The following is a 26,199-nucleotide window of genomic DNA, read 5'->3' on the forward strand; positions in this document are numbered from 1 at the left end:
GGGGAAGTACCTGAAAGTTTACAGAAATCTGGAAGCGGGTGGGGGGGGTAGATTTAGGGGGATCTTCCACTCATTCATCCCCTTCGTGCAATTCTTTGTTGGCTTCCAACTCATAAAGCACAAACTGGCAAAAAAAACCCCAAACCTTCTGCAGAATCTCTCTAGAGATGCCTGTTTCAAACTATCATGCCAGAAGGACAACACAAACTTGACAGACATTAATTTATTAACATTTCTAATATCTGAGAACATAGGAAACAACCACAATAAAGACAAAGGAGTACAAAGTGCTATGTTGCTTTTGGATATTCCAGTGATGGCAAGAAGCCCTCAGGTTTTGCTGCAAGCTAAGGGACAACGGATCAAGATGGGAAACCTTCTGCTGCAATCCGACCGGAAGCTTCCCATCTTGAACAGGCACTCGAAGTTTCCTTAGAGATGTCCTAGAGAAAGAGCTAGATGAACTCCTCCTACACTTTCTCTCCATTGCCACAGCTCAGAGGGCAAGTGCAATGGAAACAATCTTCGCTAGGCCAGCTACAAAAATGTTGTGCAATCCGCCTGCAAATCTTGAGTAAGATTTTTGAACATTCAAAGTGAGTGCCATGCAGGTGGCAGCCGGTAACCCTCCGGATTACCCTTCTGCTGAAAGTCTAGGCCAGCAAGTAAACGAGGCCTGAGCTTAACAGCTGAAGGCAATAGATTAGCAGCAAACTGCAGGGTAGGAAAAGTTGTTTGGAGGCCTCTTCACACAGTCAACTTCTGCATCCTTTTTAAAAAGCATTCCTCCTAGACTGCAAAACCAGCAGGGTTATCAAGGAACCATCATACATGGCTGGGAAATGGCACTTGATTTTGTAGGGCACAAATTCTGCAGGCCTGTTTTAAAAAACAAGCCTCTGAGGACAAAAGACTTTTTTTGCGCAACATGTAATTTAACTTGTGGAACTCGATGCCACAAAGAGCAGGCAATGGGCACTAGTTTAGCTGTGCGATCCTTTTAAAAAAGTCAAGATGTGATTGCTAAAAGGCCTGCTAATGGCCAACAAAAGGGGACCTCTGTTCAGAGGCAGTAAACAAGGGAGTGGGGGTGATGCCCTGAATATGGGCTTCTAGGAGGCATCTGTCAGGGTGCTGTTCTCCCCTGCCCCCCGCCCCCCGCTGCCACTCTCCTTACATCCGGGTCTGAAGACGTAAATCGTTATGTGAACACAGAGGCTATCCCAACGGTTTTTCACCAGATACAAGTTTTGGGCAGTTTAGATTGGCAGAGCGGGCAGCGTCTCCCAGATATTATCTCTTTAATGCCAGTTCTCCAACTGTATAAGCTTTACCCTGTCAGTCCACCTACAACCACAGAGCGGAAGGGGATCCGTCATTTCCCGCAGCATTTGGGACTACAAGGAAGAACATACTCTCATGTCCAACTGCTGCAAGGCAAGATCACCTCCAACATTAGCCCCCCGACCCCCAATTATCTCCCCAAATCTCCTATGTTCTTCTACCGTTGAAGAATTCAGTCTGATTCCTCACCCTATATACACCCTATCACCACCACCACCACTTCAAATTGGTTGGAGAGAGGCAGCTGGGTTTTTGCATAGGAAGGGCATCAGTTCAATCAGGCATGGTTAATTTTAAGCTCCTTCGTATGGTCTTCCAGCTGCTGGAACTGCTCTTCGGATTTCTTGTCTGGCAGTAACACCTCTACGGTATAGCTGATTTTCTTGGCATGGATGTAGCTGTATGTGTTATCAAATCGCAGGACGTCTGTGGAGGGGAGGGGGAGAGAGAGAGTTAGCACAGTGTAGCATTATGAAAAGAAAATTGGGTTAGCCAGTTGGGTGTAGTGGTTAAGAGCGGTAGGATTCTAATCTGGAGAACCAGGTTTGATCCCCCACTCCTCCACTTGAAGCCAGCTGGGTGACCTTGGGTCAGTCACTGCTCTCTCAGCCCCACCTCACAGGGTGATTGCTGTGGGGATAATAATAACACACTTTGTAAACCACTCTGAGTGTGGAATTATGTTGTCCTGAAGGGCGGTATATAAATCGAATGTTATTATTTCTCTTTTTACAATTCTGACATCCAGGACTGAGTGCCACTGAGCATGTGCAGAGTCCCTCCTTACACAATGTTTTCGAGAATCAAGTTCTCTTCGTCAGATGCCTGATACAGATACTGGCCAGTATCTGTATCAGGCATCTGACGAAGAGAACTTGATTCTCGAAAGCTTATGCTACAATAAAATTGGTTAGTCTTAAAGGTGCTACTGGACTCTTTTTGATTTTGCTACCACAGACTAACACGGCTAACTCCTCTGCCTCCTTACACAGAGCTTGCAGCATGTGGATGCCTGAAAGTCCTTGTAGTGGACCCGAGAAGGAAATGAGGATAATATAATGTACACAGGAAAGAACTTAGGGACAAATTTCTTCTGAGCATGTGTAGAATGCTTTTCTTTTGTGAAAGGATTAAGTCCCTTGCCCCGTGGCGCAGAGTGGTAAGCTGCAGTACTGCAGCCCAAGCTCTGCTCACAACCTGAGTTCGATCCTGGCGGAAGCCGGGTTCAAAAAGCTGGCTCAAGGTTGACTCAGCCTTCCACCCTTCTGAGGTTGGTAAAATGAGTACCCAGTTTCCTTGGGGTCAAGTGTAGATGACTGGGGAAGGCAATGGCAAACCACACTGTAACAAAAACTCTGCCAAGAAAACGTCATGATGCAACGTCTCCCCATGGGTCAGTAATGACTCGGTGCTTGCACAGGGGACTACCTTTACCTGTCCGGACAAACTTTGGAATCCATCGTCCAACAACCCAGTCTTAGTCTGCCCACCTAGGAGAGCAGCAGTTACACAAACACTGTGTTGCCCCCACAGCAGTCTGGGGTAAAATGGCAAGCAGTTGTTTGACTCAAGGGATCTGGGACAGGGGGCCTTCTGGCTTTTCTAGTCCAGACCCCCCCTCCCACTATCTTGGGTCTGAACCTGTTTATGGCAGAAAACTAGTGAGAAAGCTCCAGTCAACATGAAGAACTGAATGCCGTGATTTGCGAAGCATTGCTGAATATGTTGTTCAGTAGTTACATGTTGGAACGTAGTATTATAGAATGTGGAGATTAAACTGCATGAAATACACAAAACATTCCCCATGAAATGCAGCGAAGAATAGGTTATCACAAAAGCAGGACCAGGAGTACTCACGGCTATCCTATTCCTGCCTCCGGCTTACTTGCTCCCTTCCCTGTCTTGTTCTCCATCTAGCCATTGCTCACTCCCTGCTCCTGGCTGCCACCATAATGTTTGTGCACTATTTTGGGTTCTTATGGCAACCCAGAAAACCATCTGAATACCAGTGGGTTGCTTTATGCAATATTGATGCATATGCCGACATTTAAAGTAGGCTCCCCCTTCCCAAAAATGAAGTTTTCTGCAAGATTGAGGGTTTCCCCAGGATTGCCAAACCCTGAGCAATAGTCTAGGCTGTCCATAGTGTATGGACTTGGCTACTCACAATGGGGGCAACCCATTGAAGTGATATTCCTGCAGATAAATTGTCCTTCCAGGAGAGACGAAGGGGCTTTACAAGTGGAAACTAGGCATACTTACAAATACCAGCATCTGTGCAGGTGAGGGAGCCGTCTTCAGGCACCATGTGGGCATTGTAGCGCTGGTTGGGGTGCACTTCAGTCATGTCACCAGCATGCTGACGGGCTCCAACTTTGGTTTTCAAGTAGACTCCAAAGCCTATGTCAGCTCCTTCTGACATGAACTGCCACCTGCAAGACAGAAAAATAAAGAGGAGTTCAGGTATGGAGGAGTACTTATTCATTCGTGCAATTCCAGCACCCCGCAAAGTACAGCTTTAACCAGTGAAGCTGATGCCTCAGTGCGGATCTCAAAGGGGAAAGGGGCTGCAGACACAGTGGAGGAGTCCTTAAAGGCTTAACTGTAACTTACATTATTCTTGCTTCTTCCCTGGGTCCACCACGAGGATATGTGGTCAGGTGTGCTTTGCGAGCTCTGTTTTAAGAACTTGATTCCCCAGGAGCATGGGGGCCCAATTCGGATCAGGACTGCAGCATGGAAGGAGACTGGCCAGCAACCTCCCCCCAATACTCTTTTCCCAACCTGAAACCATCTCAAGGACCTGCTATTTGTCCCTTTGGGAAACTAACATAGAGCCGTCAGCGCATGCAAGCTTCCTCAATGGGACAAACATGCTCCCCACAGCAGTTTAAGGCTAAGAAAATGGTGTGGGGGAGAGGCCATTATTTACTTATAGTTTGCCTTTCTCACTGAGACCCAAGGCAGATTACAAAGTGCAAGTAAATACAGCCCGTTTTCACACTGCTTACAGGCCACGGAACATCGCGCCGAGCTCCCGGAACGACAGCACCCTCCCGGTGCAATTTTGCACGAGAACTCTCGCACAGAATTGCACCAGGAAGACGCTGTCATTCCGGGAGCTCGGCGCAATGTTCCACGGCTGGTAAGCAGTGTGAAAACGGCCACAATGTAATTAACAGTTAGGACGTTCACTGAGCAAAATACAACATGATCCGCAGTTAGGACATTCAATGAACAGATACAATAAGCTACGGCAGCAGAGAATTTGAAAACAAGCCAAAACACAGAGATGAAACCTAACTGAAACAAAGCGTAACTAATTACTGTGACATCTATTAGCAGCGTGGAAACTTCAGCAGGAGCACATTTATATCAGCAGACAGTACTCCATGCACTGATATCCACATCAGAAAAGCAGAGTAAAAAATGAACTTGTGGGTTACCAAGATATACGCATACATTCCCCCATTCACCCTTCCAAGCCAGCTTACCTAAGAACACAACCTGGAAAGAGGATCTCGTATTCCACCTGATGGGAGGATCCCCGGTTCACAATCACCGAGTGATCGTACTGCTGTTTCAGTTGATCTTGTACGTAGTACTTTTTTGGAACATCTCCACCATAATTTAGCTAAACAAGAGACCACATTAGTGGCTGTGTGAGGCAAAACATCAGGAAAAAAAATCCACCTGAGAGTTTCCTCCATTGCTCTTCTCCCCTCTCGCCTCCCTCTAAGGATGCTGAGATCTCTCATCTCATAAGAGGGTGGTAAGCAGGGCTTTTTTTCTGGGGAAAGAGGTGGTGGAACTCAGTGGTAGAACTCAAGACTGCACAATGATGTCACTTTGGGTCAGCTGGAACAAGGGGGGAGATTTTTAAAGTGTAAATTGCCCACGGCGAAAATGGCCACATGGCCGGTGGCCCCGCCCCCTGATCTCCAAACAGAGGGGAGTTTAGATTGCCCTCCACGCCGCTCAGCGGCAACGAGGGCAAACTCCCCTCTGTCTGGAGATCAGGGGGTGGGGCCACCGGCCATGTGACCATTTTTAAGAGGTGCTGGAATGCCATTCCACAACATTCCTGCTGAAAAAAAGCCCTGGTTGCAAGTCCACTGCTAGCAGTAGAGGGTTCCAGGCCTTGTTCAAAGCTTTCCCAAAGGAGCATTCCATGTGAATCTCCACCAGCAAGCTGTGCTAGTCATGGGACTAGAATCAGAGGCCTGAGCCAACAGGCTAGCCAGGATGCCATGGTAAACATAACCGTAAGGTAGGGGCTCCGGAACCAAACACCTGCTTTGGGGTGCCCATACCTTGGTCCTACATTTGGGATCTCCATCTGGGTCCGTGAGAGTACCTCCATATTCAACGGGGATCTGATCAGGGTCAATGTGCTTGCGCAAGACTTCCTTCCAGTTAGCTAGACGGGGAAAGTAAGAGGATTACCAGTTTTTAACAGCAGAAGAATATTACAAGATTTCCTCATCGAAAGTTTTAAAAAGTTGCCAAGTGTCAAGGTTCTGACATTTACCGAAAACAATATCAAAATCATATATTTATAAATGTTACAACTAGGATTGCCTTTACATTGCTCTGCAATCAACATAGAGGGAAACAGGATTTCTAGTGAGTCTGCACTCTGTTTAGTTCTTTGCCATTCCACATTTATTTATTTACATACTTACTACATTTATATCCTACCTTTGCCCCCAATGGGGACCCAGAGTGGCTTATATCATTCTTCTCTTTTCCATTCTATCCTCACAAACTTGTGAGGTAGGTTATGCTGAGAGTGTGTGACTGGCCCAAGGTCACCCATGGCAAAGCAGGGAATTGAACCCAGGTTCCCATACCCTAGTCTGACACTCTAACCACTAGACCGCACGGGCTCTGATGATGATAAGCAGATGAAAATAATTGTTAAAATTAGGTAGGTTGTACATCACCTTCAAGCAAGGTAAACTTTTTTTAAAAGCAGAGTATACACAGCATTGCTTAAAATCTGCTCTGAACCATTTGCTTTCAATTAGGAAAGGAAGGAGTAGAGGCTTTCTGCTCTGTTGGGGAACTAAGTAGAGACCAGAGCCAGCCAAGCTGTCATCTAGTTAGTTAACCATATTGTTGGCCACCATGAGCAAGTGGAAGAAATGACGTTCAGGTTTCCTGTTTCAGGTACCCAAAGAACAGAAGCAACATGGATGAAGGGGCCAGTTTAATCTCTTCCGGGGATAACCCCTCAGGTCCAAGGCTGGTATTCTGGCCAAGCCACCTAAGCAGCTGCCAGGGTAGAGTGGGGATGGCGTAATGAGGAGGGCCCTGATGTGCCCCATAAGCACTGCTCACTCCCAGCTGTGGGAGAGTGGGGCCCTTTCCAGAGCCATTTTTGCTTCTCTGTCTGTCCCTGCTTAGCGGTTAACCTACTTTTTAAAATGTTGATAATTTTTAACAAATAAATATCAAGTGCTTCTCAGCCATTCCAGTTACTTGTACTCAGGGCTTTTTTTCTGGGAAAAGAGGTGGTGGAACTCAGTGGGTTGCCCTCGTAGAAAATGGTCACATGGCTGGTGCCCCCCCCCGGGGCTGGTGGCCCCGCCCCCTGATCTCCAGACAGAGGGGAGCGCTGCGGAGGGCAATCTAAACTCCCCTCTGTCTGGAGATCAGGGGGCGGGGCCACCGGCCATGTGACCATCTTCAAGAGGTTCTGGAACTCCATTCCACTGCGTTCCTGCTGAAAAAAAGCCCCGCTTGTACTGAACTAGAACAAAAAAACCTGAAAAGAAGTATTGCCACCTGATACTCAATTGGTTACAAATAGTGTCATCCTAAGAATCCTTTCTTGGGAGTAAGCTCCATTGACTGAATAGGATTCTGTGTTTTTCTTTATGCCCCCATAAATAAGAGGTTGCTTAAAAATCCTTGCTTTAAAAAGAGAGTGTTAGTTCATGGAAGGGAGCTGGAATTTTGGGGGCGGGGTGGGGGACACTACTTCCTCCTGTGGCTGCAGTCCTGCTCCCTTCTACTTGGGGAATCAGAGCATAAGCAGCTGAGTGCAGATTTCTTGAATGGATTCATTCATGCTGTCCAGAATACAGGGAGAGTCCTTATGGTGGCAATCACAAGCCCAAACAAAAGCCTGGAAAGAAAACGTCAGCCAGGAAACAGTTTGGAGGTGCTTAATTTGTCCTCCTGAGCAAGAGACAAATTGGCGAAAAGACAAGGCACACTTTTTTTTGCTTTTACAGAATGGAATTCCCTGCAGCCAGTCCTGCCCAGTGGGACTTGATTTAAAGAGCAATCAGCTGCGTCTTTAAAAAAAAAAAGAAGGCACTTCCCAAGGAAGTGTCAAAGTAGTGAGTTCTGGGTGGAATCGAGGGGAACAAAATCCAAGAGTCAGGACTGAAATCTAGCAAATACAAAATTATTTGGATTGGACCCTTTAAGATATTCTTTATTCAATTTTGATGCTATGCACTGCGTAGACTGTGTGTGGGGGGGAGGGGTGATGCTTGTGCTTCTCCAGCCCATGTGGACCCAAGTTCAAAAGTCAGCAAGATAAATGCAGGTTTATTGCCTGGTGCTCAAAACACACGACTCTAATGCCTGATGAGTTTTGCCATTCCAGGCTAGTTGCAAGAACCAGAAGTTTACCCTCCCGTAAGGGAAAGGAGTGGAAAGGACATGACTCAGTGCTGGAGACCTCACTTAACATGCAGGGTCCCAGATTCAATCCTCAGTATCATCATTTACAAGATCTCAGGTAGTCTTTTTCTGCCAGATACCCGGTGAGCCAAAGGATTGCGCACTGAGCTTGGAGACACCACTGGTCTGACTCAGGAAGCAGCAGCTCTCCTTGATCTTGTAGAACAGGCACAAATAGCCCAAGCCTTAGCTTAGACTCCTCTGTTTCCTTTGGTCTCTCCACCCACCCAGTATTTAATTGGTCATTTGTAGGGCAATCCTCTTTCCTGGGAGTAAACCCCATTGGCTGGACCTGAGTAGGATTCTAAGCAGACCTGCTTAGGATTGCACTCTTAGTCAGGTGGCAAAAAATACAGCCTTCTCCCTCCAGTCCCTCTGTGATGGTCTTCCTTTGTATGCATTTCTCCAGCTGTCTCCTCTGTGGTTTCCTACTGTCGATCCCATTGCTTCCATCCCACATTAGGACACTGAAAGCATTCACCTCTTTTGGCCCCTTGTCCATTCATGACCTTCAAATCCCTACATGGGCCTCCTGCCCCTGTCAGGATCCAGCTCAACATTCTCCCTCATACCTTCAAAGCCCTCCATGGCCTTGCCATCCTGATTCAACCCTCTCTGTGAAACTAACTCCTCCATCACCCTCAGCTAGCCAGTGGTCTCCTGCCCCCTCAAATGGCTCTACCTCTTTGCCCTTGCTTCTGTTTACATGCCCAGAGCTCCCTCCCAGAATACCGGCATGGTGTTTATTTCCTTCAGCTCTGCTCAGAATACACTTTTCCTGTGAAGCCTCTGGCTCAACTTCTTCCTCTCTTCCCCCACGGAAACAACACCTTGCAACTTGGATAAACCCTTATTTCCCCCTTTTTATCCCAGCCTCCACTTCCTTCTCCTGGCTCTGTCCTCTTCCTTGTCTCCAAGTTCAGACTGCATGCTCAGCAGGGCCGGGTCATCATCTCTCGTTGTCGTTTGTACAGAGATATTCACATTGATGCTGCTGCAAAAGTCATATTAATGATAGATAACACTGCTAGAAAGAACCAGCAATGCTGAGAGTTACTCACATCCCAAGATCACAATCTTGTTACGAGTGTCTTCGCTTAGTAAGTGTTTCACCAGGTTGTAAGCTACAGGGAAGAGCCTGGGAGCTGCAATGAAGGGAAAAGACAGTGCAAGCTCATGGTGTTTTCAAAGCTGATGTGCAAACTACACGGAAAAGCAGTGCTCACCTTTGATCACAAAAATACGCCTCAAGGACTCAGGGTAATTCTCTTCAAACATGGCAAGAAGCTGGAAGTGCAAGGAAACAAAACCAAGAAGAATAATGATTTTACATTTCTTTATCACTTTTTTCTAAGTACATCCAAAGTGGTTTAGAAAAGAAATACAAACACACACAGGCTGCCGACCCCATGAAGAACTAAGAGGGACTGAGACCGGAGAGCTCTTGACAAGCCAATCTCTCTCCTCTTTTTAGCCTCTTTAACCAACTGGGCTAGATTTCTATTATGAGGGGCAGCCGTGTGATTCTGCATCCTGGAGTCCCAAAAGAGCTGTATCTCTTACTGTGTTCTTCCAGCAAATTGCGCCCATATTAAGGGGGGCAGGAGAGTGGAACGAGCAGGAGTCCCACTGAGCCAGCACACCAAACGAGGGGCCAAAAAAAGACTCTCCGCGTGCCAAGGCAGGCTTCCCCCACCAGACTCACGTCTCCATAGGCATCTACGGCTGGCTTCCAGAGATGCTTCAGGCCTAGCCCTTCAAAGTCGTAGATCATGGTGATTGTTTCAATCTTCCTGCCCAGCTAAAAAGGAAGGAACAGAATTAGGAGCCAAAGAGGACTAAAACATCAGATAAACACAGACATACATTATTTACTTGTACTATTTAACCCATCAGTACATACAAGTCTTCCCAAGAAGGCAAACAGCAACTTCTGGGGCCCTCAGGTTGGGAAATAGCATGATGGTGGGTGTTAAGCACTTGCTCTTCATGGTCCCAATTCAAATTGGCTCATCATTACAGTTTGATGTAGTGGTTAAGAGTGGCAAAACTCTAATCTGGAGAACCAAGTTTGATTCCTCACACTTCCACTTGAAGCTAACTGGGTGACCTTGGGTCAGTCACAGCTTTCTCAGCGCTCTCTCAGCCTCACCTACCTCACAGGGTGATTGTCATGAGAATAATGATAATAACAAACTTTGTAAACCGCTCTGAGCGGGCGTTAAGTTGTCCTGAAGGGCAGTATATAACTAGAATGTTGTTGTTACTACCTGCCTCTGAATTAAGACATAGAACTGCCTGGTCTACTCAGCAGGGCTGGGGTGGATGTATGGGGATGCATGAGGGTTTTGCCCTACACAATTAAGCCCTTGAAATTAAACAGCGTCCAAAGTGTTCAAGTCAACTTCAAAACTTGACCAGCATCTAAAAGACTGAAAGAAGGCGCCTAACACAGGATTAAAAACTTTCAACAATCCACCTCCTGCTCTCTCTCTCTTATCTCTAATCCAACAAAAGCCCTTAAAAACCAAATAAGCTTGTACGCTTGCACACAAAGTCTTGAGTAAATGTAGAATGAAACCCACAACACTCTTCTTCATTAATTAACTGGTGGCCATTCTTGAAGTTTTATTAGTGACAGCCAGGGCTTTTTTTCTGGGAAAAGAGGTGGTGGAACTCAGTGGTGGAACTCAAGACCACATAATGACGTCACTTTGGGTCAGCTGGAATAAGGGAGGAGTTTTTTAAAGTTTAAATCGCCCTTGGCGAAAATGGTCACATGGCTGGTGGCCCCACCCTGCTCTCCAGACAGAGGGGAGTTTAGATTGCCCTCCGCGCCGCTGAGCGGCACGGAGGGCAATCTAAACTCCCCTCTGTCTGGAGATCAGGGGGCGGGGCCACCAGCCATGTGACCATTTTTAAGAGGTGCCGGAACTCCGTTCCCCTGCGTTCCCGCTGAAAAAAAGCCCTAGTGACAGCCATAGATAATGTAGGTTTCAAATCCAACTTCACAAGAGCTGGTGCACTAAAAAACACACCAGAGTTTAAGCAGCAAGACCAATGTTTTGCTGGTTCAGACCAAAGATTGATCCTGCCTAGCATACTGTCCGCAACAACGGGAGTGAGCTCCTTCAGAACATCACAGGAACAGATGCCAAACTTTAAAATTAATTATAAGAGTTGTTAATAGAACATCCATTTAAAGAACAGTGTTTTTGCTGTCTAGTTTGGTTTATCACTGAACTTTGTGATGATGAAGTCTTTGATGAGGAGTACTCACCGCTTTACATATTCCCACTGGTCTTCAACTGGTCGTTGTGCCCTGAGATGGGCTATGGCACCATTTTCTCTCTCTTGTATGATTGAGGGGTTGTTTTAAGTGAGAGAGAGAGAGAGAGGAGGAGGAAGACAGAGGGGAAAGAAGGAAGCATCTTGCTGGATCTGGCTAGCTAATCCAGCATCTCATTTTCTGCAGTGGGCAACCAAATGCCCAAGAAGTCCAACAAGCAGGGGCACACAGGTCAAAGCCTTCCCTTGCTGCTGTCCTCCAATGTACCACCTCCAAACACGGAGGCTCCATTTAGCTATCATAGTTAGAAGCAGGGCTTTTTTTTTTCACCTGGAACATGGTGGAACGGAGTTCCAGAACCGCTTGAAAATGGTCACATGGCTGGTGGCCCCGCCCCCTGATCTCCAAACAGAGGGGAGTTTAGGGGGCGGGGTCACCAGCCATGTGACCATTTTCTCCGAGGGCAACCCACTGAGTTCTACCACCTCTTTTCCCAGAAAAAAAGCCCTGGTTAGAAGCAATTAATAGACTTCTGCTTGATAAATTTCTTTTATCTCCTATGGAAGACATGAATGCTAGTGATCATCACTGTATCCTGTGGCAGTGAGTTCTCCAATTTTAAAAAAAATTTAGTGGGGGGAGTGAGATACTGTAAAACATTAAACTAGAATCTCATGACACAGACATGTGCCAGAGAAGGATGAAGACTTTTGATTTATTCCTCAACAGAGCAAATATTCTAGTGACTGCACTACAAGCTCCGCTGTTCCCCTTTCAGTGTCATACCTTCTCAGTCTGCTGGTCGCACACTTTCCGTATGATCTCACAGTCCTTGAACTTTTTCTTGAGCAAATCTTGTTTGGAAGCTGAGAAGAGGATCCCTTTGGCATCGAGAGGTCCAATGATCTCATACCAGACAGGGCAACCATTCCGGTCAAAACCACACGCTCCCCCAGTCATGTATTTCTCAATAACCTGGGGGTAATGGAGAAAACACATACAAGCATATAAAGGTGTTAAGACAGCAGGATGAGCATTCTAGAACTGTGGAGAAATCCAGGGCTGATTGGGTCTGACAGAAATACTGCCAAGTCATTAGGAACTCACCTCTGGAACCTGCCATTCATAGATATGTTCACTATCCATGTGTTTCCGGTATGCAGCATGCTATTTAAAAATAAACCAAGGAGGACACTGATGTGAAAGAGGAAAATGGATCCATTCCTGAATCAGAGTAGAACACAAGCAGTTCTACTGAGAGCCGGTTCGGTGCAGTGGTTAAGAGTGGCAGGACTCTAATCTAGAGAACCTGGTTTGATTCCCTATTCTTCTGCTTGAAGCCGGCTGGGTGACCTTGGGTCAGTCATAGCTTCTTGGAGCTCTCTCAGCCCCACCCACTTCACGGGGTGATTGTTGTGAAGATAATAATAACTACACACTTTGTAAACCACTCTGAGTGGGCATTAAGTTGTCCTGAACGGTGGTAAATAAAGCAAATGTTGTTGTTGTTGTTAGTATATGCAGAGAGACCATGAGAACACATGGTGTGTAGAATCCCAGCATCTCCCCCCCCCAGTGGTCCTCTCCCTCATTCATTCCTCAGTCTCTGCAGCTTCCCCCCCTTCGCTTCCTTCCATATCCTCAGCCTCTATTCCTCCCCTTTTGCTCCATTTTTATTTCCTCCCTCCCCCAACCTTCTTTTCTTTCCAGCCTGCCCACCTTTCTCTCCAAATCACCTCCAGTTTCAAGGTGAAACTGCTGCAGTCATTTTGGATTACCCCAGCAACTAAAGCTGCCTAGGCATTTAGTTGATTTTTAATTCACTCTACCCGATCCTTAATTTTTTTTTTAAATTAAAAAGATTTTTCTGCAAACACCCAGGTTTGTAGAAAATATCTCCCTTGTCTGTTTGTGGCCCCATTGTATAACTTGGAACCTGGTTTGAAGTCAGATATATAGACTATCTACATTTTGTTTTCTGATTCTTTTGAAAACAATGGCAACATCTGCAAAGCTGCATTAAGTTCAGAGATCAATATACCCCAGATGTTTCCAAAACTGCAGAAGTTAGTAGTAGCCATATATTCTAGAAGTACTGGCTGGGATTGTGACTGGGGGCTTATCCTGAAGTGGGCATCCTAGCAGGAGGCAGAAGGGCACCAAAGATCGAAAATCTCTTACCTTACGGAGCATCGCTTCAGATTTCTGGAGATCAAAACATCTGGCTGCAATAAGATCACTAGGGTTAGAGAAACACCTTAGAATTCTACTCCCCCCCAAAAAAGATTAAAAAACAAACAGCAGCATGCAAATACTAAACAGCAAACAAAATTCAAAATAATTTAAGGGAAAAGGACAAAAAGTGGAGGGAAGAAGTTTATCTAAGAATAAATCCTACAGTGGTGCACATCGTTAAGCATTCCTTGGCTGCTTCTACATGGAGGTTTTGCTCTGGTTTGGCCTGCAGATGAGAATGGATTTTTGGAGGGACGCATCCAAAGGGCAGAGTTCTGTAAGTACTCACTTTTTGTGCTCCCCCTTCCCTGCTTTGCCACAATCTTTCCAAACCTGATTTGATACGAACATTTTTGAAAGTTCACAGTCAATGTGTTTGTATGCCACATCGACAGGAAAGTGTACCTCTCTGCTGGTTGTGCTCACATTGGCGCTGATTTTGTCTCATCTGCCCCCGACCCCCAGTCCAGGCCATCATTTCCATCCACCACTAGAGGGCGCATTTGAGCCTGGCAACTGCCATATTATTCATTTCTTAAAATATACATATTCTGCCTTTCCTTCCAATTCAAGGTGGCTTACACATCACAGCTAAAACATTACCATTTTAAACCAATCGAATAAAACCCCAGATTCCCCCTCCTTCCTGCCATAGTGCTATAATGATCTATGAATTCCCAGCTTTCATTTTTCAAAAAATCTTTTTTTGTTGCAAAGATGTAATGGGAAAGGCATATCATCATAATGAAATGGGTTAGATACTTACTTTTTTTAAAAAAACTGAATTCACAGATGATAGTAGCTGAATTGTTATAACAAAAATCTATAAAATCTACAGTGATTAGTCAATTGTCATTTTTTTAAAAAATGCTTGAAAAGGCCCTCCAGCAACACAGAGAAGGGGGAGCTGATCATCAATGGAAGCTGATGCAAGGAAAGTATAGGGGAAACTGCCATGTAGAAACTGTTCTGTTGCACAAGTCATTCATAATGAAAGCTACAGGGAGAGCTACTGAAAAGTAGCAACAGCCACTGTATTGATTAACAGTGCTTTGAGCCAATGGAGAAACACCATCTTCTTTGGCTGGTCTGGAATCCTTTAAAAGGTTAAAGCATGCGTTGTGCCTCCTTGCCTCTGGACTTACATGACTGCCAATGAACTCTGCCTGCTGGGTTAGCTCTGCCCAGAAGAAGAGGTCACATCGCTGAATCATTACTCAACCTGGGGAGGTTCGCCTGGATGACATGTGGGAGGTCTATTTGGCATAATGCTAAACTGCACCCTCCTGAATCCTGGATTATCCCTACCAGCCACACCTATCATTACCAGATCAAGAACAGGAAAGAATGCAACACAAAATACTTTGAGCAATCAGAATCACCAGTGGAAGGAGAAAATAGTTGGCTATTGTTCAAATAAACCATTTGGGGAGAAGAAAAAAACCATAAGGTCTACTCCTTTACAAATAGTTTTAGGCTGAGATTCCAGCTTTTAGGCTAACCCCCCCCCTTTCAATGTTTACATCAAGGCATTCAAAAATTTTACTACTTGGACTCCACTTTTACTGGTGATTTTCTTACAATCTCAGATTAGCTCTTTTTGTCTTATGAAGAATGCATTGTTATCAGGTATCATCAAGCAGCTGGTGCAACCTGTTTTGGCTCTAGATTACAGGTGTCCGTTGGCAGGGCTTGTTCCTGTTTTTCTCAGTATCAAATGAAACGTGATCAGAGACAATGGGTGGGCGGTGGTGGATTTAGATTCTCCTGCTTGCAATATGAGCAAGGTGTTTAGCATTAGAACAGCTTGCACACTGACATTCCAACATGACAATAAACTTTACAACACCCTTCCTTCCCTCAGAGTGGTCATTATTCCTCTAGGGAAACTGAGAATCATATACAGCATATCCCAGCAGGGGAAAAAAATTAAGAATCTGTCTGGTTAGCAACTCATCATATAAAATTATATTTACTGAAGGATCCATTTAATGCCAAGGCTTTGGCAATGTATGAAATTAAAAGCAGCATACCTACAAGATTAATGGCTAAATTTGACATGAATGTGTCCCTGGGTCTGATCCGTGGATGAGGATATCATTTTAAAGGATTATGAAGGTGAATTTAAAATCCTACAAAACAGCCACGTACTTCCCACCCCAGCCGTTTCTGTGTTTGAAAAGGCATGGGGGGGCAACAACAACAATAATAACTGTGTGCTTATATACCTCAGTTCTAGACAGATTAGTGCCCACTCAGAGTGATGAATAAAGTTGGGGTTATTTATTACCCCCACAATACAGCTGGGGAGCTGGAGCTAAGAGAAGCAGCTTGCCCAAGGCTGCCTGCAGAGTATGCTATCTCCTGCCAATTGCCAGCAATTGGCGAGCAACAGGCAAAACCCCTCCGCCACCAGAGGGCAACTGGGAAGCCTAATTGTGCTGCATGTGAATACAGGGTACTGGACATTCAGGCCCTCAAAATGCCTGGGTGGACTTAGTTTTTTTCTGGGAAAAGAGGTGGCGGAACTCTCAAGAGGGAAATGAGGAGAAAACACACGGGTTTCTTTCAAATAATATTATTTTCAAGCACTATTGTCGAGTATTTTCAAGAGGTGCCAGAACTCCGTTCCACCACATTCCCCCTGAAAAAAAGCCCTGAGTCCACCCCAGAAAATCATCTTGACATAATGTTGCTCTTCTTGTGTCTAGCAGGAGACTGCAACATTAAACAAAAATATGTGCAAACACTGGCCACAGTCCAGAGAATAGACAGCAGTCCCATTGATACCAGGCTGGTGAATCAGCTAGCATCCAGATCTCCAGTCACACCACTCCAGTACACAAAACAATGTAATCGCTGTTGCTAATGAAGGTTGTCTGAATGCTTCTCTGGGGTGAGAGTTGGGATCTACCACTTCAGAGGGAAACCCTGGTCTCCAACAGTTAGCTCTGGCCTAGACAATGTCCGGGGTCAGCAGCCCAGCCCCCAGACTTGCCAGGAGGCAGCGGCGGGGGGCAGCCAGGAGACAGCAGTTCAACCTCCCTGGCCGGCAAACAGAGCCAGAACCTGCCTGTGCCAGGGGGAAGGGGCGGAGTTCCAAAGCCTCAGAAGGCTAGAGGGGGCAAGGGGAGGCCAGCTAGTCCCACCTTCCAGGGAGAGGACAGGGGGCTAGGCAAAGCAGAGGAAGGGAGCAAAGACAGCAGGATTAGGGACCCAGCAGTTGCCCAAACAGAGCTCTTACCTGAAGAGAAGGAGCAGCAGCCCCAACAGCTCAGGACCACGCCCAAGCCTATGCCCCAGCTAGAAAACAGTAACCTGGCTCAGGAGATGCTAAGAGCCAAGCACCTCCAGGTGGAGCTGCTGAAGGCACTCTACTGGAAAAGCTGGGTAACCAGCCAAGGGGCCACAGCTGGACCCACCTTCAGCAAGCAGCTCAGCCAGAGAGGCCTGGCAGCCAGCCAACAAGATGCAGCTGTTGCTGACCTACGCAGCCAAGCCAGGTACCCCAGCTGCGGCAGCTTAACACAGCCCAGGCCAGTGCTGGGGGGCCAAGGAGGGCGGGGCGGGGAGAGAAGGCCCTATAAAGGATGGCTCGGCAGAGCACTGGGGTGGTGGGTGTGAGTAAGGAGCGATGGTGTGGAGGTGGAGCGGAGCAGTGTGAGAATGGAGGCTTGGAGGAGAGTTCTTGGAGGAGGAGATGGCAGAGGTTGCAGAGGGTGAGCAGACCAGGTTGAGCAGGCCAGCAAGTGGACTGAGAGGGAGTCTGGGTGAGGTATACCACCCCTCCTTCCACAGAGCAGGGTCCTGCAGTGTCCCTGGCACCCCTCTGATGTCAGGGTCGGCCCAGCCGGCGCCCCGCCCAGCAGCAGTGACGGCTAGCGCTGACAGTCAATATCAATTTATACCACCCACACATATATTCACTGAACCAGAATGGAAGCATTACAGTTGAGGCTTCTGATGACATCACTTCCTGGGCTTTGATCAAGGGAGTACAAACCTCTCTTCATCACAGAGGCCCAGCAATTCACTTGCCCCTCATCTTCCTCACATTCATATAGTTCTAACTTCAGGGGTTGCCAACATTTTGTTTAATAAGAACTACTTCTGAGTAATGAAAAACATCCCAACCTACTTCCCACCTACCCGTGGCACGCTACCAAGTTTTGTTAAGTCCTAGAAACACAAAATGGATGGGGAAGAGCGCCAGAAACAAAGCTGTCAGCTACACAGCATGGAGAAAAATCCTATGAAATAAAAGCTTTTAAAAAAACCTGCCTAGACCAGTTTCATGATCTCTCTGCAGCAACCAGCAAGTTCAAGGGCTTCCTGTCAGAGATCCCTGTTCAACACTCAACCCACTCTGATTCGTTGGAGGTGAGGAAAAAGGCTGACAGGACTTAAAACTATCTGGATGCTATCAGGCCTTATCTCAGCAGTAGATTAAGTGTGACCTGCGATAGTCTTAATGATCAAACAGCCCTTCACTTCGCCTGATGATGCCAAGAGGCAGAGTTCCAAGCAGCAGAACCTGTGCTAAATGAAAGTCCGTCGGAGATTGTGTTCTGCAGCTTGCCCAGGCTGGGGACACGACAACAGACTCGGGAGGGGGGAGATCAAGTGTGCCCACCCCTGCACTCATGAGCATTCATAACTTTCTCCATAAGCAAACTAGTGGAGTAGCAGTTTGTACAGAAGGGCCATTGGTTGGGGTGTGTACGCAAGTTAAATGTATGGAAATTTGTTTGATTTACATATTTAGCATTTATATACCATTCTGAACATTGCAAAGTGCTTCACCTACATTATCTCTGTAATCCCTTCGAACGACTCAGTATCATCACCTCCAAATGCCAGATTTGGAGGGATGTCTGTTTGACAGTGAGAACAATGATGTCTTCTCTTATGCCATCTCTTAAGTCTATGGCTAAAGTAAGATTTTAACCAGGGATCACTTCAGTTTAGCCTCAATCTGTATTAGCCCTGGGGGCTCTTAAAGCTGGATCTACCCTGGGTTTTCCTGATATTTGCCTTCAGAATTATATTACTGATCTCTAAGGCTGTCCCTTTTTTCACTGAAGAAAAACTTAGTTGCGTATGGCGATCTATTAAAATATACACTCAAGTAACACAGGAAAGGTTGCCAATCTCCAGGTGGGGCCTGGAGCCAGAATTACAACTGACCTCCTTACGACAGAGACCAGTTCCCCTGGAGAAAATGGCTGCTTTGGATCACAGCATCTATGGCACTACATTCCTGCTGAACTCTGCTCTTCCCCAAATTCCACCCTGCCCAGACTCCACCCCCAAATCTCCAGGAATTTTCTAACTCAGAGTTGGCAACCCTGATCTAACTTCCTGGCTACACATATGCCTTTAAACATCAGCAAGATCTCTCTGGACTAAGAGGCTCTGGAAGCCCCCCTCCCCCTGCCAGACTGGCCTTGGATTTGCTCTTCATCTCATTGGCTTCTAGAACGAATGTTTCTCTCTATTGTGTGGGAAGGGTGTAGACGTAAGCATCACGGACAGAGCACAGTCCATCTTTTGGACTTTACCAAATAGACAGGGAGAAAGTGCAAGTGGAAAGTTCTGGATGATAAAAACAGCTGTCTCAATGACAGAAGATAAAGCCTCCTGCGTGACTTCTGCAATAGTTCTTCATGATCATATCAGTCACAGAACCCAGAACCCAGCCAATAACAGATGTCTTTTGAGAGCTCTGCAAAGGACCGCGTGCTTTCTATAGGACAACCGAAAAGCTGCAGAATTCACCTTCCCACAAATCTCAGCTCTCCCCCCTTTTCCCTTCTCCTCTTTAAAAAGCAAGGTCACAGGTCTTTCTGTTGAAAAAAGATGTGCTTGGAAGAAGTGGGCAGAGCCTGGTGGGATTTTAAAAACCAGAGGCATCGCTGAGCAAGATTTCCCATGATCAGAAGGCTAAATTTAGGCCCTGCGCTGAAAGGGCTGAGGAAACACTTTGCAACAGAAAAAGGGCAATGAGGACTTGTAACCTGTCCACCGTTAGCTGCTTTGCACTTTAAATACTGCACCCCACCCCCTTGTTACCTTGCAAACACAGAAGAAGGAGTGTTTCAGGGAAATATTGGCTAGCAGGGGAAAGGGTTAAGCACTGCTTAGCTGACATTGCAATGGAAAATGGAGCACTCTGTGCCCAGCAGTTTCCCCTGGAGGGAAAAAGAGCTATGTGTTGCTCACTTACATGTGCCTTTAGGACCAAGACAGGAGCAACCATATACCTTTTCATATACCTTTTCACATCTGTGCAGCCCGAAAACTACTTGCTCAACACTGGGCACTGTTAAAAGTAGGGAGGGGGGAGCGTGTCCTTTGCTTGGAGGCAACCCGCTTGGCCAGAACTCTTTGATCCTCTGTCTGCTATCTGCATAGAGCTTGACTATACCTGTTTCCCCTTACAGTTCCCAGCCTAGCCTTGTTTTTCCTGGGCTTTGGGCTGCATAGCTTGGTAAGGGCATCCTGTGTTTTATACAGTTTCATGACAAGCAGAGACTCGGCATGCACTTTTCCCACCATTACTGCATCCACAGGCTAAGGAGCTGCTGCCATCCAAACGTTTGCCCGTTAGGCTTAGTCTTGAGCACACTCCCTTGGAAGAAAGCCTGAATGAGTGGCTCCTACCTCCAAGTAAGTCAGTGTGTCCAAGAAACGTTTGTTGAAACACAAGGCGGTTTCTATCTACATCGTCAGTTTGGATGGGTAGCAACAGATCTGTCTCCCATTTCTGCTCACCCAAGGCTTTTTTGCCTTTTGGACCAAGGCAGGAGCAAACATACTTATAAGAAAATCAGATTGCACAACAGAGCCTAACAGTGGCATGTTTATTCTCTGACATTCCTTTCTCAGATGAGCACCCTGTTGATCTGGTTCACATTCATAAAGGTAGCCTGGGGTGATGAAAGACCCACTGATGGACTGCTGCAAAACCTTAGATGCACCTCATACTTTGCTGCCCTTGGGTGGTTGGCCGGAGACCCACGTCTACATAGCAACAATCCCCAGGTCTGTTTCTCTTACCTCGGAGCCATTTCAAGATATAGTAGTCATCCTGTGCAGGCAGTCCTGGGAGGATATCTTGGACATTCTCACGGAACTGAGAGAAAGAGAAATATGCCAGTGAGTGTGATCTCGCACACTTCTGAACCCATGATGTGGTCTCACACCAAGTCAGACAAGACGGTCAGTCTAGCAAGAGACTCTTGAAACTGAACCTGGGAGGGCTTGGGCAGGTGCTCCATCATTGTGTAAAAGCCCCTCCACTTCTGAACTTCTCTAAAAGCTGCTTATGAACCGGTTCACACAAACCTCTGCAGATGACAATGCACTCATTTAAACGAGCTAGTAAGCTCATGCCTGCCCCGCCACTCCTGATTGTCCATAATGTCATTTGGAGACGGTTGTATTAAATGTACATCACTTGATTTCAGTAAACATGATTATTGTACAGCTGAATATGTGAATTGTTCCTGTGGTAAAGCCTGTCATCAGAGCTGAACTGAAGCTATATGAAAGTTCTGTCTGCAATGGCTCAGTTCACATCTGCCAATCAACATGTGGTGCTGTAGCGGTCCAGTGATGAACACATTTGCATTAAAAAGAAGCCCCTACTGGTTGCAGGCTGGATGTGTGAAGCAATTCCACCCAAAAGTACAGAGTTTTGGCACCATGAAAATTTTATCTAGGTGGACTATAGTACTGGAAACGTGACACCTGCAATCAGTATCCTTATCTTGCTCTTGGGAACATGTAGGAGATGTCTTTAAATGCAGTGTTAGCACAGATTGCCAGAGTTTGCCCTCTTCAGTTCTTATCTCCTTTGCCAAAATACCTGGAAGTTACACTTCTAAGTGCCCTGACCTGGGTAACCCAAGTGAGTCTGATCTTGTCAGATCTCAGAAGCTAAGCAGGGTCGGCCTTGGTTAATAATTGGATGGGAGACCTTCAATGAAGACCAGGGTTGCAGAGGCAGACAATGGCAAACCACCTCTGTTAGCTTCTTGCCATGAAAACCCCACCAGGGGTCGCCATAAGTCAACTCTGACTTGAGGGCACTCTCCACCACTACCACCACCACAGTTCTAAGTAAGGATGAGTTGGAGGTATCCTTCCTCTGATGCACATGCACGTAAATACCCAAGCATGAATGTCAATGGTCTTTTCAAACATTGTAAACAAATTGGAGTTTGTTCATGATAAGTACAAAACTGGTTTATTTCCCAGATTGTGCCCATCCTTCCTCCTCCCCTTCTAATCCTGTGCCATGGTGGAGGACTTTCTGATTAACTACATCTTTAACTTCAATTTGTTGGCACATCCAAATACAGGTAACAAACCAAGTGTCTGTGTAACTGCAATTCTAAACCAGGATTAAATTGAGGATTAGAATCCCAGTTTGTTAAAGCACTTGTGTTTGTTAAAGCGCAGTAACCAGATCAGAGGAAGACATCTTCGATCTTGGTGCAGTACACAAGAGAAGGACGGGGGAGGAAGCGAGTAAGCCCAGAAGTAAGCCAGGTTTTCACTTGTCATGAAAATCTGAGACATCTGAACACAGCCCAAATCACCTAGCAGTACATAATAAAATGTTTCCCAAGCAGCTGTTCATTTGGAATTGTTGAGAAACATCAGACAATTATGTTTGTAATGTATCTTTTAACACTCTCTTTTCTTTTATAGTGACACTGGAATTCCATTTGTCTAGGCAACGGGGGAAAACCCTTCGGCAATGTGTGAAGTGTGTGTGTGTGTGCATCCTGCCTTTTCCCCCAATGGAAACCCAAAGCGGCTTTCATTGTTCTTCTCTTACCCATTTTATTCTCACAACAATTTTGGCAGAGTGAGGGCTCAGACCTGGGTCTCTCAGATGCTAGTCTGATATTCTAACCACTGCATCACACTGTATATCAGATGCATCTTAATCCCGCAAGGTTAAAGTACCCCATCGCCTCCTTTCATTTGGTAGTCCTCCTTATCTGACCAAATACTCTCATGCTAGCAGGAAGGTATATAGAAAAGTCTGGAAACCTGCCAACTTGCTTTCCTGATCTTCGACCCCCCACCTCCTGAAAAACAGCTTGACTGATCAATGTCCTCCCCTGCTTCATAAATTGATTAGATTATTAAGTCTGAAATTAGGTGCAATTAAACCTAGGATTGGCCACCTCAGAGAATAACATCAATAGAATGGCTCAGAGGTTAAGGGCAGAACTGAAGGCCTGGGCTAGTTGGGAGCATGGGGCGCTTGGCAGAGATTTTGAAAGATGTCAGCATCCCTCATCTTGTTCTTGAACAGGGGCATTGTTCTAGAGTGGTTTGCTGAATGCAGGCAAAATGAGGCAGCAGCACTGTGAAATATGTTGGGTCTGGCCACTTAACATTACCTTCTTCTCTAATCTGACACTTTGTGTGGAAAGGTGAGGAGATTCCTTAAAGTCCAAACATTTTCACCTCGTAGCACAATTCAAAGTGATTTCTCGAAACATGGACCGTTAAGAATTAGACACCGGGAATAAAAAACAAAGCAAAAGCTGTGGCTGAGTTGCTCTGGAAGACACTGGTGGTTGTCAGATTGTGTTTGGTGAGCACTGGAGTTTCTTTTGGGCTTCCTCAACTAGACAACCAGGAATGGCAGGGAAGCATCACTGAAAAGCAGCTTTTCTAAACACTCTCCGTTTCAATCCCTTGCATGCTGTAGCCACAAGCCTTTGCGAGTGTGTTCCAGGGTGCACCGCCAATTCACAGAGGGGGATTCCAGAGGGATTCCAGAAGGCATGCACTGTGCACTAGAAGATGCCTCTCCTGCACCACTGGCACAAGTTACAGTAGCAAAGGGACAGTGACGTTTAGAGTGAGACTCCAGGGCACCAACTCACTACTTTGCCACCCAAAGAATTTTGTCTGGCTTATGCAGAGATCAGGAACTAGATTTCTCCTCCTACCTGTCTCCTAAATGCTGCAAAACAAAAAAGTCATCCTGAAGAAACTGTATTACTTATCCTTCTGACATTATGTACGTCAGGGCTCATTTTGAGGGGGAACGCGCAAGAACGCAGTTCCGGTAGTGCGCCAAAGAGGTCACATGTCAGGTGGCCCTGCCCACCTGACTCTCAGCCATTTTGGGCCTGTTTCAGCCTGGATTGGGACTGAAACAGCCTGGATCAGGCCTCTGACGGGTGGTAGATCACTCTCCCACTCAGCAGCGGCCCAATTCTGACCATTTTGGGCCCCTTTTCAGCCATTTCAGCCCCTTTTTGCCATTTTGGGCCCAATTTCAGCCCTGAATGGCCAGGATTGGGTCCAAAAAAGCCAGGATAGGTGAGGTCAGGGGGTGTGACATATGCAAATCAGTTATGCTAATGACACACTTCTGGTGATGTCAAAAGAGTTATGCTAATGAGTTCCTGCAGCTCTTTTTCTATGAAATGATCCTTGATGTACGTAATTCATTAAGGTTATGTCTATAACATTCATTCAACCTTAATTCATTAAGGTTCAGTCTATAACAGGACCTTCAAGTATATCTTAAGATACCCTTTTAGGTGCTACAATCAGCTTGTATAGGAGTAGTTAATACAGCATCATATGAATATGTCCAGCAAGAGTCCATCACTGAAACAAAGGGGAGGGGAGAAATTCTCCCCCTCAAAAATAAGGTATTGCCCAAGTGCTGGCCATTGAGGTTAGTGGGTCCAAACTGGCCAGTTACAGACATTCAAGCCAATTTAGATTTGATACCAGCCAACTGGGTATCTCAGAATGGTTATCCAAAAGTGCAGAGGCTGCTACTGAAAAAAGGGATTTTATTTATATATGAATATGAACATATTCATATACTGCTCTCAAAATATGTTTGTGGTGGTTTCCAAATAAATCATGTAACACAGTATTAACAATGAAAACAGCACAGCAAGACGCAGATAGCACAACACTGCAAAACAGTATTTAAAAACTTAACTAGACTCCCAACCAGCAGCAAAGAATCAATGAAAAGAATAGATCTAAAAAAAGTTCCAAAATGCAACAAAAGACCAGTCCATAATGGGGGGCGGGGCAGGAACAAGAATGTGAAGAACAATTTACAAATGCTTTGTGAAATGGTTATAAATGCTTTAATTTGGCACCAAAAAGTTAACACATTTGGCACTAGGTAGAGGGCATTAAACCAGCAAGGACACAGAACAGAAGAAGCCGTGTCTTTAGTGGCCATCTACCTGGAAGCAGAGGGAGTAGGGCCTCAGCTAACCATCTCCAAGAGTATCAAGATTCCCCTAACCGTTGCTGGCTCCAAGCACCTCTGCCAAATGTCCACCACCTCAGCACAGTAACTATGTCTCAACTCCAAATCTCTGGATGACCCCCCAGTAGTTTCATGGAGATATTAAAAAGCATGGCGGGGGGGGGGGGGGGCAGAACACAACCTTCTAACGCAAGTGCCATGACAACACCTTCTGAATCTGAACAGCCAAATAGAAACGAAGCTACCAGCCTGCTGTTGTCAATTCCAGCCTTCCAAGTCCAAAGAGCACATTGCCTGACAGTAACAAAATCTCCTGTGAGGTCCAGGAGAATCAACAGGTTGCAATTTCTCCTGTCTTATCTCCCAGCAAAGGTAATTAATCAGGACAAACATGGCAAACGTTGCCCCGAATCCAGGCCTCAAACCATATTGATTACTGCTTTCATCCAAAACCCCCTAGAATTGAACTTATGGCCACCTCACCCAAGAAACGGAGACTTGTTGCTAAAGCAATGGGATAAGGCTTTAAGCCATGTATGTACCTGTTGCTACTATGGATTTTAAGTTATGACTTATTCAGCAAAAAATTATGTTTAGGTTGTATTGGACACCACAGCGTCGTTTTACTAAAGGGTTAAGCACAGTGTTTGAATGTTGGTGGTGTAATTCACAAAACGCATCTCTTAAGAATATGCTTTCGACATGTTTAGTGATTCAGCCCTTTTGGGTGGAAGTTACTAGTCATATAAATATTATGTTAGGAAACTTAAGTTATTTTTGAGGATGTTAATGTACTTTAAACTACTTGCCTGTCTCTTGGAATCTAACAGATGCTCAATGGAAACGGTCCTTCTGTGCCTTTAAAGTCACCAAAAGACTCATGCTTCAACATTGGAAAGACAAAAGCCCACTTCCTATAAATCACTGGATTGAAGACATAAAACTTACCAACATTGAACATATCACACACACAAGACAATTGCATATGTACTTATTTTTGAGAGCCAGTTTGCTGTAGTGGTTAAGAGTGCAGGACTTTAATCTTGAGAGCCGGGTCTGATTCCCCACTCTTCCACTTGAAGCCAGCTCGGTGGCCTTGGGTCAGTCACAGCTTCTAGCAGCTCTCTCAGCCCCACCCACCTCATAGGGTGTTTGTTGTGGGGATAATAATGACATACTTTGTAAACTGCTCTGAGTAGGCATTAAGTTGTCCTGAAGGGTGGTATATAAATCAAATGCTGTTGTTGTTATATACTTGGAAATCTTTTATAGATGTATATGTATAGATTTGCCAATAGTGTTTTTGTAGCTAGCACTGTTTTTTCCCCTTCTGTTTGTTTTGTTTTGTGCCAAT

General features: G+C 45.8%; 1 protein-coding gene across 1 annotated transcript in view; it reads right to left on the reverse strand.

Moving 5' to 3' along the window:
* Positions 1 to 208: 208 nt before the first annotated feature.
* The window catches only part of SEC14L2 (SEC14 like lipid binding 2), a 32,442-nt gene continuing 6,451 nt past the window's right edge, over positions 209 to 26,199 (reverse strand). The window contains exons 2-12 of the mRNA XM_054995912.1: positions 20,627 to 20,702; positions 13,514 to 13,557; positions 12,440 to 12,499; positions 12,119 to 12,307; positions 9,749 to 9,844; positions 9,270 to 9,330; positions 9,105 to 9,188; positions 5,658 to 5,764; positions 4,839 to 4,978; positions 3,607 to 3,776; positions 209 to 1,770 (exon numbers count right to left, since the gene is read on the reverse strand). Of these exons, the coding sequence (XP_054851887.1) occupies positions 1,622 to 1,770; positions 3,607 to 3,776; positions 4,839 to 4,978; positions 5,658 to 5,764; positions 9,105 to 9,188; positions 9,270 to 9,330; positions 9,749 to 9,844; positions 12,119 to 12,307; positions 12,440 to 12,499; positions 13,514 to 13,557; positions 20,627 to 20,702 (1,176 nt within the window). The 3' untranslated portion in view covers positions 209 to 1,621. The remainder of the gene's footprint in view (positions 1,771 to 3,606; positions 3,777 to 4,838; positions 4,979 to 5,657; positions 5,765 to 9,104; positions 9,189 to 9,269; positions 9,331 to 9,748; positions 9,845 to 12,118; positions 12,308 to 12,439; positions 12,500 to 13,513; positions 13,558 to 20,626; positions 20,703 to 26,199) is intronic.

Source organism: Eublepharis macularius, chromosome 13, assembly GCF_028583425.1.
Source record: "Eublepharis macularius isolate TG4126 chromosome 13, MPM_Emac_v1.0, whole genome shotgun sequence".
In the NCBI taxonomy this organism is placed as follows: Eukaryota; Metazoa; Chordata; class Lepidosauria; order Squamata; family Eublepharidae; genus Eublepharis; species Eublepharis macularius.